Genomic DNA, 18,535 nt, shown 5'->3' with positions numbered 1-18,535 from the left:
CAGTGCACAAATTTTTGTGCACCGGGCCTCTAGTATATATATAAAAGCCTAATATGCAAATTGTCTATTGTCTTCTCTGGAGTGAGACCGGGAGACCAGGAGTTCAATCGCTCGCTCTGTCATGTGCTTACCACCAGGGGCTGGCGCTGAATGAAGGGAGGCCCCAGCCAGTAGCCGGAAGGCCCTGATTGGCCCTGATCACTGGCCAGGCCTAGGGACCCTACCTGTGCATGAATTTCGTGCACCAGGCCTCTAGTGATTATATAAGAGGACAGAGTTGCAAATTGAGACATCCAGTCTATGCATGTCAAAATTCAGACCAATCCACTAAGCCACTATTGATTTACCAAAACCAAAAAATGAGACCATCATGATTATTATGTTTGCATATAAGTTATGTGTAGGTGTGAGTGTACTCCACACACAACCACTTCCTGATTCTACACTTATATTTAGTACATTTGCATCCCAGCAGTTAATAGGAAAAGGCAGTGAAATATGAGGCAACTCCAAATATATAAAATGACTGCCAATGCCTAGGAGGCTATATTAGTATATATACAGGTTAAAGAAAAATGAAAACAAGGACTTAAAAAGGTACGCTCTGAAGTTTCTAATGATACTGCAACACAACAGCTGCCAACAGATCATCACGCCCACATCAGCTTAGAGCAGTGGTTCTCAACCAGAGGAGAATTTGCCCCATGTCTGGAGACATTTTGTTGTCACAACTAGGGGGCCACTATACTATTGGTATGTAGTGGGGGGTAGTGACTGGCAGTTAGTGGGTCGAGGCCAGGGATACTACTACACATTCTACAACCTACAGGGCAGCCCCTCACCACAAAGACATCTGGACCAAATGTCAACATTGCTGAAGTTGAGGAACCCTGTTCTAGAAACTTGAAAAGCAGAACAAATGAAGTATAATTGTATGCTTAAAATAGGTTTACTTAGAAGCAAGAAATATGTAAATACAAAAAGACTTATAAAATGTGTATTTGAAAAAATTTAAAAATAAAATGTGTATCTGGCGGTCGGTCTCTCAAGCATGTTGCCCCAGAAGTATTTTTCTTACTATCTGTGATGGTTAATTTTATGTGTCAACTTGACTGGGCCACAGGGTGCCCAGATAGTTAGTTGATCAAATACTATTCTGGGTGTTTCTGTGAGGGTATTTTTGGATGAGGTTAATATTTAAATTAGTAGACTGTGGTGAAGCAGATTACCCTCCATACTGTGGGAGGGCCTCATTCTGTCAGTTAAGGCCCAAATAAAACAAAGGTTGAGCCCCCTCCCCCATCCCCCCATCAAGTGAGAAAGAATTCTGCCCCCAACTGACAGCTCCCTGGCCGATGGCCTTCAGACGGGGACAACAGCTCTGCAGAGTTTAGACTCAACTCCTCCATAATCACGTGAGCCAATTCCTTATAGTCTCTCTCTCTCTCTCTCTCTTGCAGAAGTAGATTTACAGTTGTTGGTATGGAAAATAATACAATACTTAATAAATAATAATATGAGAATAAACTCTATTTTGTGTACTCACAACTGTAATCCTACTTTTGCCCCACCCTGTATGTAATCTATTGGTTCTGTTTCTTTGGAAAATCCTAACATACTAGCTGTGAATCTCCTTTAGTTTGGGACTGTGGTTGGTTTGGTTTTGTTGTTTTATAAAAGGCCCAAGAAAGCCCTAGCTGGTGTGGCTCAGTGTATAGAGCATCGGGCACCAAAGAGTCTTGGGTTTGAATCCCAGTCAAGGGCATGTACCTGGGTTGCAGGTTCAATCCTCGGCACTGGTCGGGCCAACACTGCGCATTTAATCAAATCTTATAGACTTACTGGCTTTTAAACCCAAGCTCTTGACCATGTGTATTTACTAAAACAAACAGTAGATGTAAACTGGAAGTGTTCACTACTGCCTTCTAACACAAGGCTGCCTGATACCAACAGCCACACTACACTCGTCACCACCTCCAAGCCAGATCCTAATGGCGTGGAAGAGTTTCCACTGGTATTGTGCTTTTTCCCCAGTTCTGTGAGTGGAAAGTTCTGACTCTGAATTGGAAACCTCCTATTACATGTATTTGCATTTACTAGTATTTTATATTCTTTTAAACTAGGTACATTTGCCAAAGTAATTGCCTTCTTTAATAAAAAAATAAAAATAAAATAGTCCATCATGGCTTTCCTCCCTAATGTATAAAAGAGGAAGGATTAGAAACTCACCTAATTTTTTTTAAATCCTAATTCTACATCTTAAATTCATCTTAAAGAAAAGGGAGTAATTAACATCCTAATGAAAATGATTTTAATAGATTTCTAATAAGTGAAAAACAAAACCAATAACACCAACCTATATAATAAAAGGCTAATATGCAAATAGACCAAACATTAAAACAACCAGTCGCTATGACATGCTCTGACCACCAGGAGGCCCACGTGAAACATGGCAGGTGTCGGCCACTGCAGAATGGTGGAGCAGATGAGCGGGGGCACCAGAACAAGGCAGGGCACCAGTCGCTGTCATCGGGACAAGCCTCTGGTGGTTACTGAAAATTCTTTGCTCTCGCGCACGGCAGTCCCATCTCTCACACCCGCTCCTGGTGATGGCCCCACTCGCACCCGCTGCCAGCACCCAGCGCCAGTCCTGATCGCTCGGCACCATCAGCTGGTGTAAGCAGCGGCTGCTGGCCCCGATAGCCCCTGAGGGCTTCTCTACCTCTCCCTGCTCCTGAGGGGTGATCAGGGCAGCAGCCACTGCTCACACTGCTGCTGGCACTGGCCCCAATCACTCTGTGCAGTCAGCAGGTGCCAGCGGGGCTGGCACCATCAGCACATGGGAGCAGCAGCAGCGGGAACAGGGCTGCCGGCAGACAGGACCAGGAGCCGGGGTGGGGGTGTGGAGGAGGGGCCGAGACCCACCCCTGTGCCCACCGCAGCCTCGGGGCCCACAGTTCCTTTCAAGGTGCAAGAATTCATGCATTTGGGCCCTAGTAATATAATATTGAACATATCATTGTTATCTGTCTTTTTCTTCTGCCTCATTTGGGCTACTCCAAAGCATGCACTTGGGAAAGGTTAGGAGAGATGTTTTAATCTACATATTTTTACTCTACCCTTTCTTGTGGATGAAAAAAATGGAAGCTGTTGAGATTAGACATCTGGGTTCTACAATCCCTGTTTGCTTCTCTCTCAGGATCACAAATAGCAAAGTTAGTTGTAACCTGAGAGCATTTTCCCAACTTAAATCATATCCATGTTACATTTGGGGGAAAACTGAAGGTCCTATATTTTTTGTGTGTATTAATTTTCAAGGATTTAGGCAGGTTTTCCAAGATAAATTCATTTCCCCGCTTTCAGGAAGGTCTTGCCTTGGATTAGTCACCTCATCCCATTAGAGCTGCTTCCCAGTGTCACCTGCTGGGGAGTGTTCCTCCTCAGCACAGCAGTTAGCACGAGCTTTTTGAACCTAAGTAAAATATACTTCATAGTGGCTGATTGAAGAAAGTGGTGCTCCTGCTGAATGTCAGGCCTGTTTGAGAAATAATTCAGGAAGCCGAAAGATTGTAACTACAAAGGAAAGTCCACTTCATTCTTAAGTTAGTATTCCATTATGGGGGATGACTCTGAGTAGTAATGTTATAAATGTCTTAAAAGTCTCTCAGTCACCTGCAGGACCAAAATGGACAGGCCATCCCAGGTGTGGTGGTCCCTGTTGCCAGACAACACTGCCTTGAAGCAGCAGCGATTGCCAGCCTACCGGCTGCAGCTCTCAGCCTCCAAGGTCCTCTCTGGCTTCTTTGCCACGGGAGCATTGTGCCTGGGCATGGGCATCATCCTTCTATTGTCTGCAAAGAGCACCAAGGAAATAGAGGTTTGTCTCTTCTTACGTGTTTAATGCAATTTCTAAGAATTTTCTGCTTTGGGACTATGAATGAGTGGTCCATTTGAGAACACAACCCCTCCACAGGAACTAAATGAGACCGTAACATCCCTGTTTCAGTGGGCAGGTGCCCGTGGTGACAGAGCCTGTGTGTGGTGGCTTTATTCATCCCTATGTCCTCATGAGGACAAATCACTCTCACACTGTCGGCTCAACCATACTCGTTCACAGGGTCTGGGAAAGTCAGGCTTTTGTGTTGGCAGAGGACTGAGCAAGCACTTGATAGGGGTGGGAGGAGAGGCAAGGCCAAATGACTGCCTGCCTGGGTGGCTCAGTTGGTTGGAGAATCATCCCATACACCAGGTTGCAGGTTCAATTCCCAGTCACGGGACATACCTAGGTTGTGGGTTCAATCCCTGGTCGGGGCACATATGGGAGGCAACTGATCAATGTTTCTCTCACATCAATGTGTCTCTCTCTCCCTCTCCCAATCAATAAAAACATATCCTCAGGTGAGGACTTAAAAAAAAAAAAGTGAAGAGCCAAAGGCAGAGGTCTTCTATTTTAGCCCATTTCAAGCATAGTGTCTTTCCCTTTGCAAATGAACTCTCTCTGAGTTCAACTCAATCTAGGAAAGGCAAGAACCAACCCAAATCTTTCTGGCCTATTAGGGACACTTAGCAAAATAAACCAAGTTCTACTCAGTGAGAAAAGCTGATGCTAAGGGCACACCCCTCAGTCACAAGCCTCTTGCCAATGTGATTAACAAGCTGTTGGAGGATGAGACCCCCAGAAGCTGGTCTGAGGAGGGGAGATGAGAGTTGGTCTAAGGCTAAATCGGCCGTGCCCATTTTTCAGCCTAATGAATGAAGAAATGTCTTATTTACATCATCTCTGAGCAGATTGCCTACATCCCAGACTGTGTGACCTTTACTCCACAGGCAGCCATGGAAAGCTGATCTGTTCCCTCTGCCCACATGGCTAGTGGCAAAATTGTGAAGGCCAAGTCTGTGGACGGTGATTTAACATTCAGGAGTGTGAGAGGTGCTGAGAATTCTGTGGGGTAGGCAGATGAGGCAGATAAGCCAAAGTTGATCTGTGCCCTCAGTGAGCTAATGATAGAGTAGGTAAGACAATGTGTGGTAAGAACAGAGAGCTCAGCCATGCCTGGCTTGGTCACAGTAGCCACAACCCCTTCCTTGTTCAGTGCCCAGAAACTTGTTGAAAGAATGGATTATAGCAAATACTGAGGAGAACTTTAGAAAGGAGAAGATCGGTTCAGTCCCACTCCTCCTATTGCCTTTCTTCTTGTATTTTTTGCTGCCCCTCCCAGCTCCCAGCATCTCTCTCCAGGAATAAGTGACTTCACACAACGGAGTCCCTCAGCCAGAGCTCACAGGACTTGCTCATTTGGGACACACTCCCCTTTTTTTTAAAAAAGTCCACCCTACCATTTTCAAAGAATTAAACTTTTAAAAAACAGAATGTAACAACGTTTTTAAATCAGATTTATGCCACATGTCAGTAACCCTACATTTTGGAAATAGTTATTTTTCTATGTTTGGTGATTTTTAATAACGTCCTCTAGATGCCATGTAGAAGAATTCATTTGTATACATATTTTCCATACAATAAAATGGAAAAACAGTGAAGTGACTTCCCCAAAAAGCTGATTAGACTCAGGCCATAGGCCCACTTCTTATGAGACATTGACTAATACTTTCCTAATGACACCTTTTTATGATCCAGGCAGAAGGCTTTATCACAATAGGATATATAAGTGACCATCGCAACCGAAACAACCAAACAGATGACCAAACAGGCTGCGTGGGGTGACCAGGCCGGCAGGAGGGTTAGTGAGGGACGACCAAATGACTGAACAAGCAGGCTGCATGGGGCAACCAGGCCGGCAGGGGGGTTAGTGAGGGCTACCAAATGACTGAGCAGCTGGCTTCGTGGGGCGACCAGGCTGGCAGGGGCAGGGCAGTGAGGGGTGACCAAACAACTGAACAGCAGGCTGTGTGGGGTGACCAAGCCAGCAGGGGGGGGCCGTTGGGGGTGACCAGGCTGGTGGGGGGGCAGTTGGGTGTGACCAGGTTGGAGGGCGGGGCAGTTAGGGGCAATCTGGTTGGCAGGCAGAGGTGGTTAGGGGTGATCAGGCTGGCAGGGTAGTCAGTTAGGAGCGATCAGGCAGGCAGGCAGGTAAGCAGTTAGGAGCCAGCAGTCCTGGATTGTGAGAGTAATGAGACATCCCCCGAGGGGTCCCGGATTGGAGAGGGTGCAGGTTGGGCTAAAGGGACAGCCCCCACCCCCGCACGAATTTTGTGCACCGGGCCTCTAGAATCAGTAAAAACACTGAATTCCAGATCAGTGGCAAAATGCTACAGGTCCCAAAATGAAAGGCCCATTCCTCCTGAGTATCACAAAAGATCTCCCTGTACACTGGGCTGCCCTTCAGTCGTGGCCAGACAACATGCCCTTGACCCAGACAGCCTGACCTTGATGGACTCAGGGCTTGAGTTTTAAGATATATATACTCATGTAGTTTTTTTAATTAAATTTATTGAGGTGACAATGTTCAACAAGATTATATAGGTTTAAGTGTGCAGTTTTATGATACATCATCTGTAGATTGCATTGTGTCCACCACCCAAAGTCAAATCTCTTCATTGTTCTTTTTCCTACCTGACAGATAAATTACACAAATATATGTGCAAATTGTGCAAAACTTCGGGAAAACGCCATTAATTTTGACAAAAAATGCTCCTGCTCCATTCCTTTTTACCTGCCAGAGACAATGGAAGTAAGTGAAATCAAGAGCCTTCAATTGGCTATATGCTGATCTCCCAAGGAGACTGGCAGTAAGTTCATGATTTCCACCAAGTGCTTCCTGAAACTGAAAATATATAAAGTTCTGAGTTCATGTGCGACTCCTCACCCCTTTTTTCCATTTGGAATGTTGTTCTCCTTTGTCTCTAAGTTTCCAATTCTTTTTCTACTCAATGTTGTCACATAATTCTTCACATCAATCAAGCAGGTTTTACTCCAATGTCAGCTCAAGAGGGGATGCTAGAGATCACGGAACCTAACCACTCATTTTATAGTGAGAAAATTGATGGGCTGAGAGGTTAAGTGTCTGCACCAAGGTCACACAGTGAGTTCGTGTCAGAGGGTCACACACCTGGTGGGACTCTCCTTGGGACCCCCCAACTCATTCTACATATGCAGTTGCCTAATCCCTAGGGCAAGTCTTGGCCTGGCTGTCAGAGGCAGTGAGAAATGCCAAAGAAATATTAAGAGAGTCTTGCTCTTGGGCTGATTAAAGTCGTGTGTTAGTTAGTCCAGGTCCTCTGAGAAGCAGATGCCAAGACAGGATTAGACATGCAAGAGATTTATTGGGGGAACTGCCTGTAAGAAAAAAATGGGAGGGAGCCGGAGGAGACTGAGAGAGCAGTCAGACAACACAGCTCTGGCCCCTGTGGAGGAGAGGGAAGGGGAGCAGGAAGGAGGGAGTGGAGGAGGGAGTAAAAGAAAGAAGGAAGCTAGGTTCTAGACCAGTGATGGCGAACCTATGACACGCGTGTCAGAGGTGACACACGAACTCATTTTTTTGGTTGATTTTTCTTTGTTAAATGGCATTTAAATATATAAAATAAATAACAAAAATATAAGTCTTTGTTTTACTATGGTTGCAAATATCAAAAAATTTCTATATGTGACACGGCACCAGAGTTAAGTTAGGGTTTTTCAAAATGCTGACATGCCGAGCTCAAAAGGTTCATCATCACTGTCCTAGACTGTAGTGTAATTCTTAAGAAGGTTTCAGAAGGCTCCGTGAAATTGCAAGGTTGCCAATGTCTTCCATGTGGATAAATCCAGCTGGGAGTCCTTGGTTCCTTGTCAGCCCGGCCGACACAGGTGATGGATCACTCCCTCATCCCTGACACATGTCCTTCTCATGGATTTCAGGATACCGCGCTCTTGGAAAACCTCCTAGCTCTCTGGCTGCCCTTCTTTGGTTTATTTGCTGTCCCTCCATCTTCCTCAAACGCTTTGCTGAGGTCTGCAGGGTTTTAGTCTTAGCCTTCAGCATTCTCCTCGCTATGCGCACTCGCTCCCTTAGAACGGCATCAACCTCTTGGCTTTAAGTGCCAACTATTGCCGTCAGTCTTATAGCTCTAGCCCAACCTCCTTTCCACTATCCACTCTTGTATTTCCAATTGCCTTCCTGATGTCAAAATTTGGATGATCACCAGATATGTGAAGCTCAGCTTTTCCAAAACAACTCCTGACACCCACTTCTCCCCACCCCCCAAAAAACCCATTCCAACCACAGACTTCTCGATCTCAGCTGACAGCAGCTCCACCCTTCTGGTGCCCAGGCCAAAACCCAGGAGTCATTCTTGACTCCTCCTGCTTGCAAACATCTCACATCCATTCCACCCTGTTTGCTCTGCCTCCAGAATGTATCCAGAGTCTGCCCACTTCTCCACACATCTGCTCCAGCTACCTAGCCCCATGCCACACCCAACTCTCACCTGATTTTCTGCAATAGCCTCCTAACAGGTCTCCCTGTTTGCATCAGTGTCTCAACAGAGCAGCTAGAGTAAGCTTTATAAAGCACAAGTCATATTATGTTATTCCTTTGCTTAAAAATTCCTGCAATGGCTCTTCTTTCCACCGAGTGAACAAGTGCGAGGCTTTACAAGGCCCACCTGATCTGGCTTCGCGCCTCCTCTCTGACCTAATCTCTCCATTCTCTTCCACCTACCCCCACACCAACCACAGTGGGCTCCTCATTCCTCAGACAAGTTGGGCATATTCTTGTGCTGCTCCCCGTCCTTGCTATCCACTTGTCTAACTCCCCTGCCTCCTTCAGATCTTGGCTCAGTTCTCACCTCAGTAAGGCCTTTGCTGGCCAACCTATTTCTTGCTGTAGCCTGTCTACTTACTCCACCCCTGCACTCCTGATCCTTGTTACTTTGCTGTAAGTTCAATTTTTTCCATAGTACTTATCACCTCTAATATACTATATAAATTAAAAGTTTATTATATAGATGTATTGTTTGTTGTCTTTCACTGTACTGTTGTATCCCAAACCCCCGTAACAATGCTTGGCTCGATTAATGTTTATTGAATGAGTACATGAATCTTTGCTTCCTCCACGGTGCATAGCACTGTATATTTTGCATGGTAGATGCTCAGGAAACACTTTCTAGAATAGTAAAGGAATGGAGGAAAAATAAAGTGCTAAATTATATGGCTCTATGTTCTAGGGGGGCTTAGGTTTTATGTTTTTAAGGCTAATTATAAGTTCATTTCTTTCTTTTTTAAATATATTTTTTTGATTTCAGAAAGGGAGAGGGAGAGAGAGATAGAAACATCAATGATGAGAGAGAATCTTCATCGGCTGCCTTCTGCATGCCCCCTACTGGGGACCAAGCCTGCAACCCCGGCATGTGCTCTGACCTTCTGGTTCATAGGTTGATGCTCAACCACTAAGCCACGCCAGCTGGCCGTTTTTGGTTTTATGTTGTATCTTTCTTATTTTCCCCTTGACCCCATAAGATAGCATGTTGGTATCGATAATATTCTGAAGACATCTGTATTGATTATGGGTAGCTCTAATCATTTTTGTAAGTCAGGTATAAATTACAAGGAAATTACTGAGTTGTACCTGGGTTATAACTGAAATCTATATAAAGTCAGTGGGGGAAGTTTTACAAATGTATTCTTTTATTGTAGGTCAAAATTCTAGTTCTCTACAGGTGTACCCTTTCTTGGCTTCCTCAGTTCTCCATGCTGCCCCCCAAAGTAAAAGTTTGAGTCACTTAATTTAGAGGGGAGGCTTACAACAACAGAAATTTATTCTCTCACAGTTCTGGAAGTCAGAAAACTTGAAATCAATTTGTCAAGCAGGGTTGTTCTTTCTTGGGGGGGCTCAGAGTACTTACACATTTTTAAGAAAAAGATCCAAAGGACAAAACCTTTAAAGGGCTTCAGTTCCCATCTGTCTGCATCCTTTGAAGCCCTAAAGCAAAGGAAGTATTACAGCTGCTAACCATTCCTTTCAGGCAAAGGCTTTCCCGTACAAATCCAACCAACTGCTTAGAGCAATTACAGGGCCTTTCACTCGCCAGTCAGCACGTATGGTGTGAGCTTGGTGATGAACCCACGTGAGACTCTGCCTTAAATTCGGAGTCCTGCACCAAGTGCCACTGGTGTAAAGAGAAGAAATGCCAAAAAGTATGTGCCGCCAGGGCTAACCAAAGAGGTGATGGACTTTAAGGCCTTGTTAAGCAAAAACTTGGACAAAGAATCATTGAAAAAAGGTTATGAAAACACTCCTCTCCCTAATGTGGTGTGTTCTCTGCCTGTTTATTTTATCATTTATATAAACATATCACTTTGGGTAAGTAGAATTCTCTTTTTAGCTTCCAAGAAAATGTATGGTAAATTCCTTTCTGTGGACTTCATATTTTCTGTAGTTAAGGGTCAACAATAGAGGTTTCCCCTTTGGGTGAGGAAATGTAATCAGTCATTCTCGCTACGCCTGGCTTATCCACCTTCACATCCAGGCTCGGTGTTTATTATGCTGCAGCCTGCCTCTGTCATGGCCCAGCATCTCCCTTCTTGGTGTTCCAAAGATTTTTCTCTTACAAGTGATTAAGCTCACTGGCTTTCATTGTTTTCTGTAACTGGCCGCACTTACCATGACCTTTATTTCCAGTCTGCCCTGGTACCAGCTCCCATTTTCCATACTCATCCTCTTAAAGGTTTTTAGGGTGGGGCCAACATCCTTTCCAAATGCTGTTTTTTGCATAGTGTAAGAAAATTTACTCGGGGAATTGTAAAGGAATACTTCTGTATTTCTGGCACAGAACATAGCACATAACTTGTGGGAGGCACTTTAAATAAATGAAGCCGTCATATAGTTTTGGACACAGGCCTCATTATTTTGGAGGTAGCTCATATATTAATAATAAACAGCTACATTAGCAATATATATGCTGTTAGTAAAATCTGTATCAAGTCTGCCCAGAGAATTTCCAGGGGCTTGGTATCTATACTAATAAAAGGGTAATATGCTAATTAGACCAGACGTCTTCCAGATGTCCTTCCAAACAAAGCCACAATGGCAGGGGCCGAGGCAGAGGCAGTTAGGGGGCGATCAGGCCGGCAGTGGAGAGCAGTTAGGTGGTGATCAGGGGGCAATCAGGCTGGCAAAGGAGCAGTTAGGGGCAATCAGGCAGGCAGGGGAGCAGTTAGGGGCATCAGGCCATCAGGCAGAGACAGTTAGGGGCGGTCAGGCAGGCAGGGGAGCAGTTAGGGGCATCAGGCCAGCAAGCAGAGTGGTTAGGGGCGATCAGGCACACAGACAGATGAGCAATTAGGAGCCAGCGGTTCGAGATTGCGAGAGGGATGTCCGACTGCCGGTTTAGACCCAATCCCACAGGGGATCCCAGATTGGAGAGGGTGCAGGCCAGGCTGAGGGACCCCCCGCCCCCACCATGCACGAGTTTCATTCACTGGGCCTCTAGTGTTACCATAAAGGTGGAAGCATGGAAGTGGCCTATGACTGGGCAGCCTCATACAGCAGAACCCATGAAAAGGCATGTCTCTCATGGCAACAAGGCTACTTAAAACTAAAGTGAAAATCACCTTTTTTTTGATCAGTGAATTATTCCATCTTTTTTCCAAGGGGTTTGCCATTTCTGGAGCAGGTACTATACGCCAGGTACTATGCTACATTCTAAGGATAAAAAGATGAAAACCCCGGGAGCTGGACCACAGAGAACCAGTCTCATCCTTTCACATGCCCAGTATGCACACACACCTAAATACGCTCACTGGCTCCAATTTTAAATTATGCTTCATGGATTTGCTTTGAAATCACATGACTTTGATGCCTACCACAACCCCTAGGAAAACATATCTCCTAGTATTGCTGGGAAATAACTGTATTTGTAAAATCAAATTTTACATATTGAGAATACAAAGCCCAGTTATAAAAATATTTTCAAGGCAGGAATGCAGTAGCCCTTATAAAAACATTAAAAATAAGTTATTTGGCTATTTTAATAATGCTTTATAGACCAGGATTTTCCAACACTGATTTTTATTTTATTTTTTTTACTAGAGGCCCGGTGCATGAAAATTCATGCAGTGGGGGGGGGTCCCTCAGCCCGGCCTGCCCCCTCTCACAGTCCGGGAGCCCTCAGGGGTGGGAGGCAACCCGGCAATCAGGGGAAGGGGATGCCCCCATCACACCTCTGCTGCTGCCACTGCCGGCAGCACAAGCCTTGGCCAGCCCTGGTTACCTGAGCCTCGGGCCGGCCCTGGGTGGCTGGGCAGCTGCCATCCGAGGCCTGCCTGCGCCTCGGCCAGCCCTGGTTGCCTGAGCCTTAGTCAGTGGGGGGTGCAGGAGGACCAGAGGCCCCCAGCAGGGCTGAGGAAACTGGGTGCTGCCATCTTGTGGCTGTGGGCACTGCCCTCTTATGAGGGCATGATGGTCAATTAGCATATTCCCTCTTTATTATATAGGATTTTAATTACTTTTCAATTCCAGCTGGCATTTAATATTATATCCAACACTGATTTTTTTTATTCGGGCGAGCAACACTGTTTTCTTTTCTTAATTCTCACCCAAGGCTATGTTTTATTGATTTTAGAGAGAGGAAGTGGGAGAGAGAGAGAAAGAAAAATGTCAATGTGAGAGAGAAACATTAACCAGTTGCCTCCCATACATGCCCCAACCAGGGAATCAAACCGAAAACCAGGTATGTGTCCTGACCGGGAATCAAACTCACAACCTTTTGGTGTATGGGACAACCCTTCAACCAACCAAGCTAACCTCCCCCGCAGGGTTCCAACACTGATTTTTAATAATGATTTTTTGGGTTTTCTATTTGATATAAAAAACTTTGTTTCCATAATTTTTTATTTACCACTTTTTATATTTTGAAAGTCTTATGTTTATTAATATTCCAGTTTATTTTTCTTACTCTCTTCTTACTTTTCACTGTTCTCCTTTACAGGGTAATGTTTATATGTACTACAAATTATATGGCTTCCATCAGAACCTCTATCATTATATTCTATCCAGAAGTAATAGCCAACTGATGGGTAGAAATATAAAGGTAAGGCTTTATTTACTTTGGCATAATATCCTTTTTTTTTAATCTTCACCCTAAGATTGAGGATATTTTTTCCTTCCAGGAAATGGGAGGAAGAGGAGAGAGAGAGAGAGAGAGAGAGAGAGAGAGAGAGAGAGAGAGAGAGAGAGAGAGAGAGAGAGAGAGAGAGAGAGAGAGAGAGAGAGAGAAAGAGAGAGAGAGAGAAACATCGATGTGAGAGAGACACATCCATTGGTTGCTTCATGCATGCACCCCAATCCTTGACTGGGAATTGAACCCACAACCTTCCAGTGGGCAGACCAATTTTCTAACCACTGAGCACACTGGCCAGGCTCCTTTTTTTTTTCTTTAAACCAGATGGATTTTTCAGTCTAAAAGAGAATATGGAAAATTAACTCAAAAGCTGAGGTTTTACAGATAGAAATGTTCATTTCCTTCTTGCATAAACTGAAGAGGCTGTGTATTCAGGATAACTGCTATTGAGAAAAGGAGTTACTTTCCCTCTTCAGAGCAGTAATGTGAATCTTGCCTGATTAAAAAGGTGTATCCTTTCATGCACCAACCATTTTTTTTATTTGACAGAATTTTACATTAAAATTGGATACATATTGAATTGTCCAAATCTTGGTAATAATGAATGTGTCAGAAGGGTAAATCTTCAAGTATCTTTCAACCGCAATCAGGATTTTATGTTTCTGTTAAAGTTGATGGTATACTAGGTTGACGCATTGATTAGATTTTAGTATTATTCCCTTACCTGTAATTTCTGTGATTATCTTTAAAGTTGCCCATTTTAGTTGATGGAATCACCAACCATTTTGATACATTTTGATACCATTTTGTACTGTGCTACATCCTAAGGATAAAAAGACGAAAACCCCGGGAGCTGGACCACAGAGAACCAGTCTCATCCTTTCACATGCCCAGTATGCACACACACCTAAATACGCTCACTGGCTCCAATTTTAAATTATGCTTCATGGATTTGCTTTGAAATCACATGACTTTGATGCCTACCACAACCCCTAGGAAAACATATCTCCTAGTATTGCTGGGAAATAATTGTATTTGTAAAATCAAATTTTAACTCTGAGGGATTTGTCTTAGTCTGGCTCACAGTGTCTAGCAGTGTCTTTCCTATAATTGGGGCCGTCAATCTAGCCAAGTTTAAGGAAGTTGGGCTCCACTTGAATAAAAGCCTTTGATTTAATTGAATACCCTTGCAGTCCTAGGATTGCAAAACTTTATTCTTGATAGATGATATTTAGCATGCCAACAAGAAAAACAAGGAGAAAACTGTTTTTTATACTGACATTATTATATTAAAGTAATAAATGATTTTTAGCGACCATTCTTTTAAAAATATATTCTGGCCGAAACCGGTTTGGCTCAGTGGATAGAGTGTCAGCCTGCGGACCGAAAGGTCCCAGGTTCGATTCTGGTCAAGGGCATGTACCTGGGTTGCGGGCACATCCCCAGTAGGAGATGTGCAGGAGGCAGCTGATCGATGTTTCTCTCTCATCAATATTTCTAACTCTCTATCTCTCTCCCTTCCTCTCTGTAAAAAATTAATAAAATATATTTTTTAAAAATAAAAATAAAAATAAAAAATAAAAATATATTCTGGTTCTTAGGTAGATACTAGTAAGTCATCTAGCTATAGATTGATGACTTTTATACTTTTGGAATATAAATTGCACTTCAATAAAAACAGGTTTTAAAATGTATTCCAGTGTAGACTTAGGGTGATATTTAGCACAGCCAGTAAGGTAAAGTTCCTTCTTACAGACATATTTGCTATACTATGTATTGTTAATGAGGGGAAAAAAACTGCCCGCGTGCGCGCGCACACACACACACCCCTCCAAAACACAAAGATTTTTCTAGCCTAAGTGAGCTGGAAGCCTGGGAAAAACCAGTGAGTAGACCATAATCTTGGTCTGTGCCAATAAATCAGGGCAGGAAGGTTTACATTGCCAGTGTTCTCACTCTCAACATTCTAAGGGAGTTGAGCAAAAGCACTTCTCAAAAGTGTATCATCTTATATCCAGGATGTTGAACGCTGTGATTCATTCAAAACGACCCACAATGGAACCCCCATCTGTCCTTGTGGAGCTATCGCCAACAGCATGTTCAATGGTAGGTGATTTTTTTTCTCTCTCCATGGTGTGCCCTTTTATAAGTGTGTAACTAAACATTCAGAAGATCATCTCTGTAGCAGAATGGCAGGTTTGTGTGAGGTTTTTTTTTTTAAATAATTTTGTATTCATTATCCACTGACTTACTGTATTTCATTTGCAAGTAAGTTCTTTCTTACTAGAGTTTCAAAGTGGTTAGGGACATGAGTTCAATGGAGCTTAAGAGTATTTTCAATCATTGGTGCCTTGGCAAGATATTTCATATAGAAATAGTATTGTAATTCCAGCATCTATAGCATGTAGGCATGTTGAGAGTCTGCTAAAACCCTGGTTTATTTGTCATGTCTAGCTTTGCGTATCAGAGCGTGCAAAATTACTTGCTTACATCTCTAACACAATTTTTAATTTCTTTACAGACACCATCATTCTTTTATATAATATTAATTCATCTATATATATCAAAGTCCCAATGCTATCAAGTGGAATTACATGGTGGTCAGACAAGTTCATCAAGTTTCAGAATCCAACTTCCAATGATCTTCCTAGTGCATTTGCAGGTAAGAGCCATACATTAGTGTAATGTTTTTTATCTCTTTGTAGAAACTTTGGTGTTTACGTGTGAGGAAATAATTATGGTTTCCTCTTCTTTCCTTCTTTGTTGACGTCCTTTTTGTTTTAGCTTTCCATACCTGTGGGCACCTCTATCACATACCTGTTAGAAACATGAAATAATTGTTGCCCTGGTTCCGTCCAGTTTACCATTAGTGAAAAGGCAATGTTTTAAGAAACTGGTTGCTTCATATAAAATTAGGGTGACCACGTAATTTATTGTCTGAGATGGTTTACTTTTGAGAATAAAAGGGGGCACCAGAATTACTACAGATATATTTCTTTAAAATTTTTATTTATTGATCAATAAATTAACATTATTTTGGTAGACCTATAAATAATTCTATTACAAACTCCTTTAAAATGAAACTATTTAAAATAATACATCTGTGTACATTAAGCCAACCTAAAAAACTCCTTTATTACCTAAATATTAAAAGATAACATAAGCAGAATAATAATTTTGGATACATAGTCACATACTTTAATAAGTTTTTTAGCCGTATCTGTCTTCATTACATGCCTCTGTATTTTTCTAATAAATTTTTATTCGTGTAAAAAATATTTTATTAAAATATTCTTTTTAACTTTCACAAAATTATCCACAATCTTTTTTAAAGTTGCATTTTATGGTTAGTCAATTTGAATTTGTTAACACCTTTAATTAATCCTTCTCTTTTAACCGTAATTTTTTTAATTGAGAAAATATGTACAGGTGCTGAGGTGTACCTATTATGCTCACAGCCAATTTTACAAAATGGGGGATATTCTCAGTTTCAGTGCTTTTCTATTGAAATATACTAACATTGTGACCCAAATATTTTCATAGGTAGTGTCTTTTCGACTTCATTTTTTTCTATTTATGATTCTTTTGAATGTATTACTAAATTTAAATGCTACAACATCTTGATCTCATTTAATTCTGGTAGAGCAGAAAATTTTACTAAGTTAAAAATAGGAGCTTCATCAAAATATACATTGAGATATTCTAAAGCACAATTATATAATTTAAACTTAAATCTTATACAATTTTGAGCTCTCATTATTTTATATTTTAAATTATTCCCTTGCTTTTATAGAGGTAAGTTTCAATATCTTCTTGTTTGCTATATACTAAATCTTCAAAAACTAAAGTTTTTTGGCATTCCATATTTCAGATACTTAAAATTTTTTTCAACTATTTTGAACAAAAGTCAACCAGAAGTTAGATGGCTCATTTATCAAAAAAAGTTCATGATCATTATAGGACACATCAGTTGACATACAAAATAGTTCTTTAAGAGCTCAAATATTTCTAAAATTCTGGTTGATGTGTAAAAAAACAGACCACATATATACCATGCTAAAGAATATTTTTCATTTAGCATCCGTGTCCTTGTAAAAATTTTGCAATTTAAGGGGGCAGGGGCAGGCTGGGAGAGTTCAATGGGGGGCTGTGGGGGGGAGGAACATATGTAATACTTTCAACAATAAAGAATTTTAAAAATTTTACAGTTTAGTTTCTCTATGAATATATAAAAATACTCAACTTTGCACAACATACAACTCTTATTTTGATTAATAAAATATCATAGCTTCTTTAGGTATAATTGTGAATTATATACATACCTCAAACAATTTTAAGCACATTTTTCTCTTTTTTTAAATATAATTTTATTAATTTCAGAGAGGAAGGGAGGGGAAAAGAGGGATAAAAACATCAATGGTGAGAGAGAATCATTGATTGACTGCCTCCTGCACTGGGCTTGAGCCTGCAAACCAGGCATGTGCCCTGACCAGGAATTAAACTGTGACCTCCTGGTTCATAGGTTGATGCTCAACCACTGAGCCACACTGGATGGGAACATTTCTCTTTAAATTTCCCAATTAACTAAGAAAATTATCTTTACTCAGATGTTGTGTTCCACCAAATTTGCATTTATGCTATCACTACAAAACCAAAAAATTTACATTCAATTATGGAATTTGTAAACTGACTTTATAGTAATATTTATTTTAATGTCAGAGGTTTTATCTTCCAAGATTGAATATCAAAAAGCTTTGCTCTGATTCCATAAAGAATCAAACAAAAAAATTAAGCCATTATTATAATTAACTTATTCTGATTTTCTATTTGAAGCATCTGAAGACACTGATGTAAAACTGGCCTCATTGAACTGTTTACAAAGTTCTTTTGTGCTAATGGAGCCAACACATTAAAGGTTTCTTTTGATTATTTAAAAAAAAATCAAATAAAAAAGCGTAACTAGAAGGAAACTCATTTGATCTAAATGGAAAGTCAATCCATGCCCACATAATGAAATAAATGGGCCCTCTATAGCTGCACAAGGTAAAGCATTGTCTTTGGATACACTCTTTTAAAAAAAATAAGCACAAACCTTTGAAGTAGATTCTGAGGTTATGTAGCAGTTTCTTTTTAATTAAATCTTTATTGTTCAGATTATTACAGTTGTTCCTCTTTTTCCCCCCCATAGTTCCCCTCCACCCGGTTCCCACCCCACCCTCTGCCCTTACGCGCCCCCACTGTCCTCATCCATAGGTATACAATTTTTGTCCAGTCTCTTCCCGTACCCCCAATGCTCCTTTCCCCCCTAGAATTGTCAGTCCATTCCCTTTCTATGCCCCTGATTCTATTATACTCGCCAGTTTATTCCGTTCATCAGATTTTTTATTCACTTGATTTTTAGATTCACTTGTTGATAGATATGTATTTGTTGTTCATAATTTTTATCTTTACCTTTTTTTTCTTCTTCCTCTTCTTAAAG

The 18,535-nt window shown here is 41.7% G+C and overlaps 1 protein-coding gene across 4 annotated transcripts in view; it reads left to right on the top strand.

Annotated features, from left to right (window-relative positions):
* Positions 1-3,429: 3,429 nt before the first annotated feature.
* The window catches only part of LOC106725231 (cell cycle control protein 50C-like), a 26,583-nt gene continuing 11,477 nt past the window's right edge, over positions 3,430-18,535 (top strand). For 3 of the 4 annotated variants that reach the window (XR_001361103.1, XR_001361101.1, XM_014535591.1), the window contains exons 1-5: positions 3,430-3,877; positions 6,579-6,689; positions 12,925-13,026; positions 15,075-15,162; positions 15,578-15,718. Coding sequence is in view for 1 of the 4 variants with exons in the window: in XM_014535591.1 (XP_014391077.1) it covers positions 3,686-3,877; positions 6,579-6,689; positions 12,925-13,026; positions 15,075-15,162; positions 15,578-15,718 (634 nt within the window). In the remaining 3 variants the exon portion in view is untranslated. The remainder of the gene's footprint in view (positions 3,878-6,578; positions 6,690-12,924; positions 13,027-15,074; positions 15,163-15,577; positions 15,719-18,535) is intronic. The other variant, XR_001361102.1, reaches the window with a different exon arrangement.

Source organism: Myotis brandtii, unplaced genomic scaffold (assembly GCF_000412655.1).
Source record: "Myotis brandtii unplaced genomic scaffold, ASM41265v1 scaffold1464, whole genome shotgun sequence".
Lineage (NCBI taxonomy): Eukaryota > Metazoa > Chordata > Mammalia > Chiroptera > Vespertilionidae > Myotis > Myotis brandtii.
This window is presented reverse-complemented; position numbering and strand designations above follow the sequence as displayed.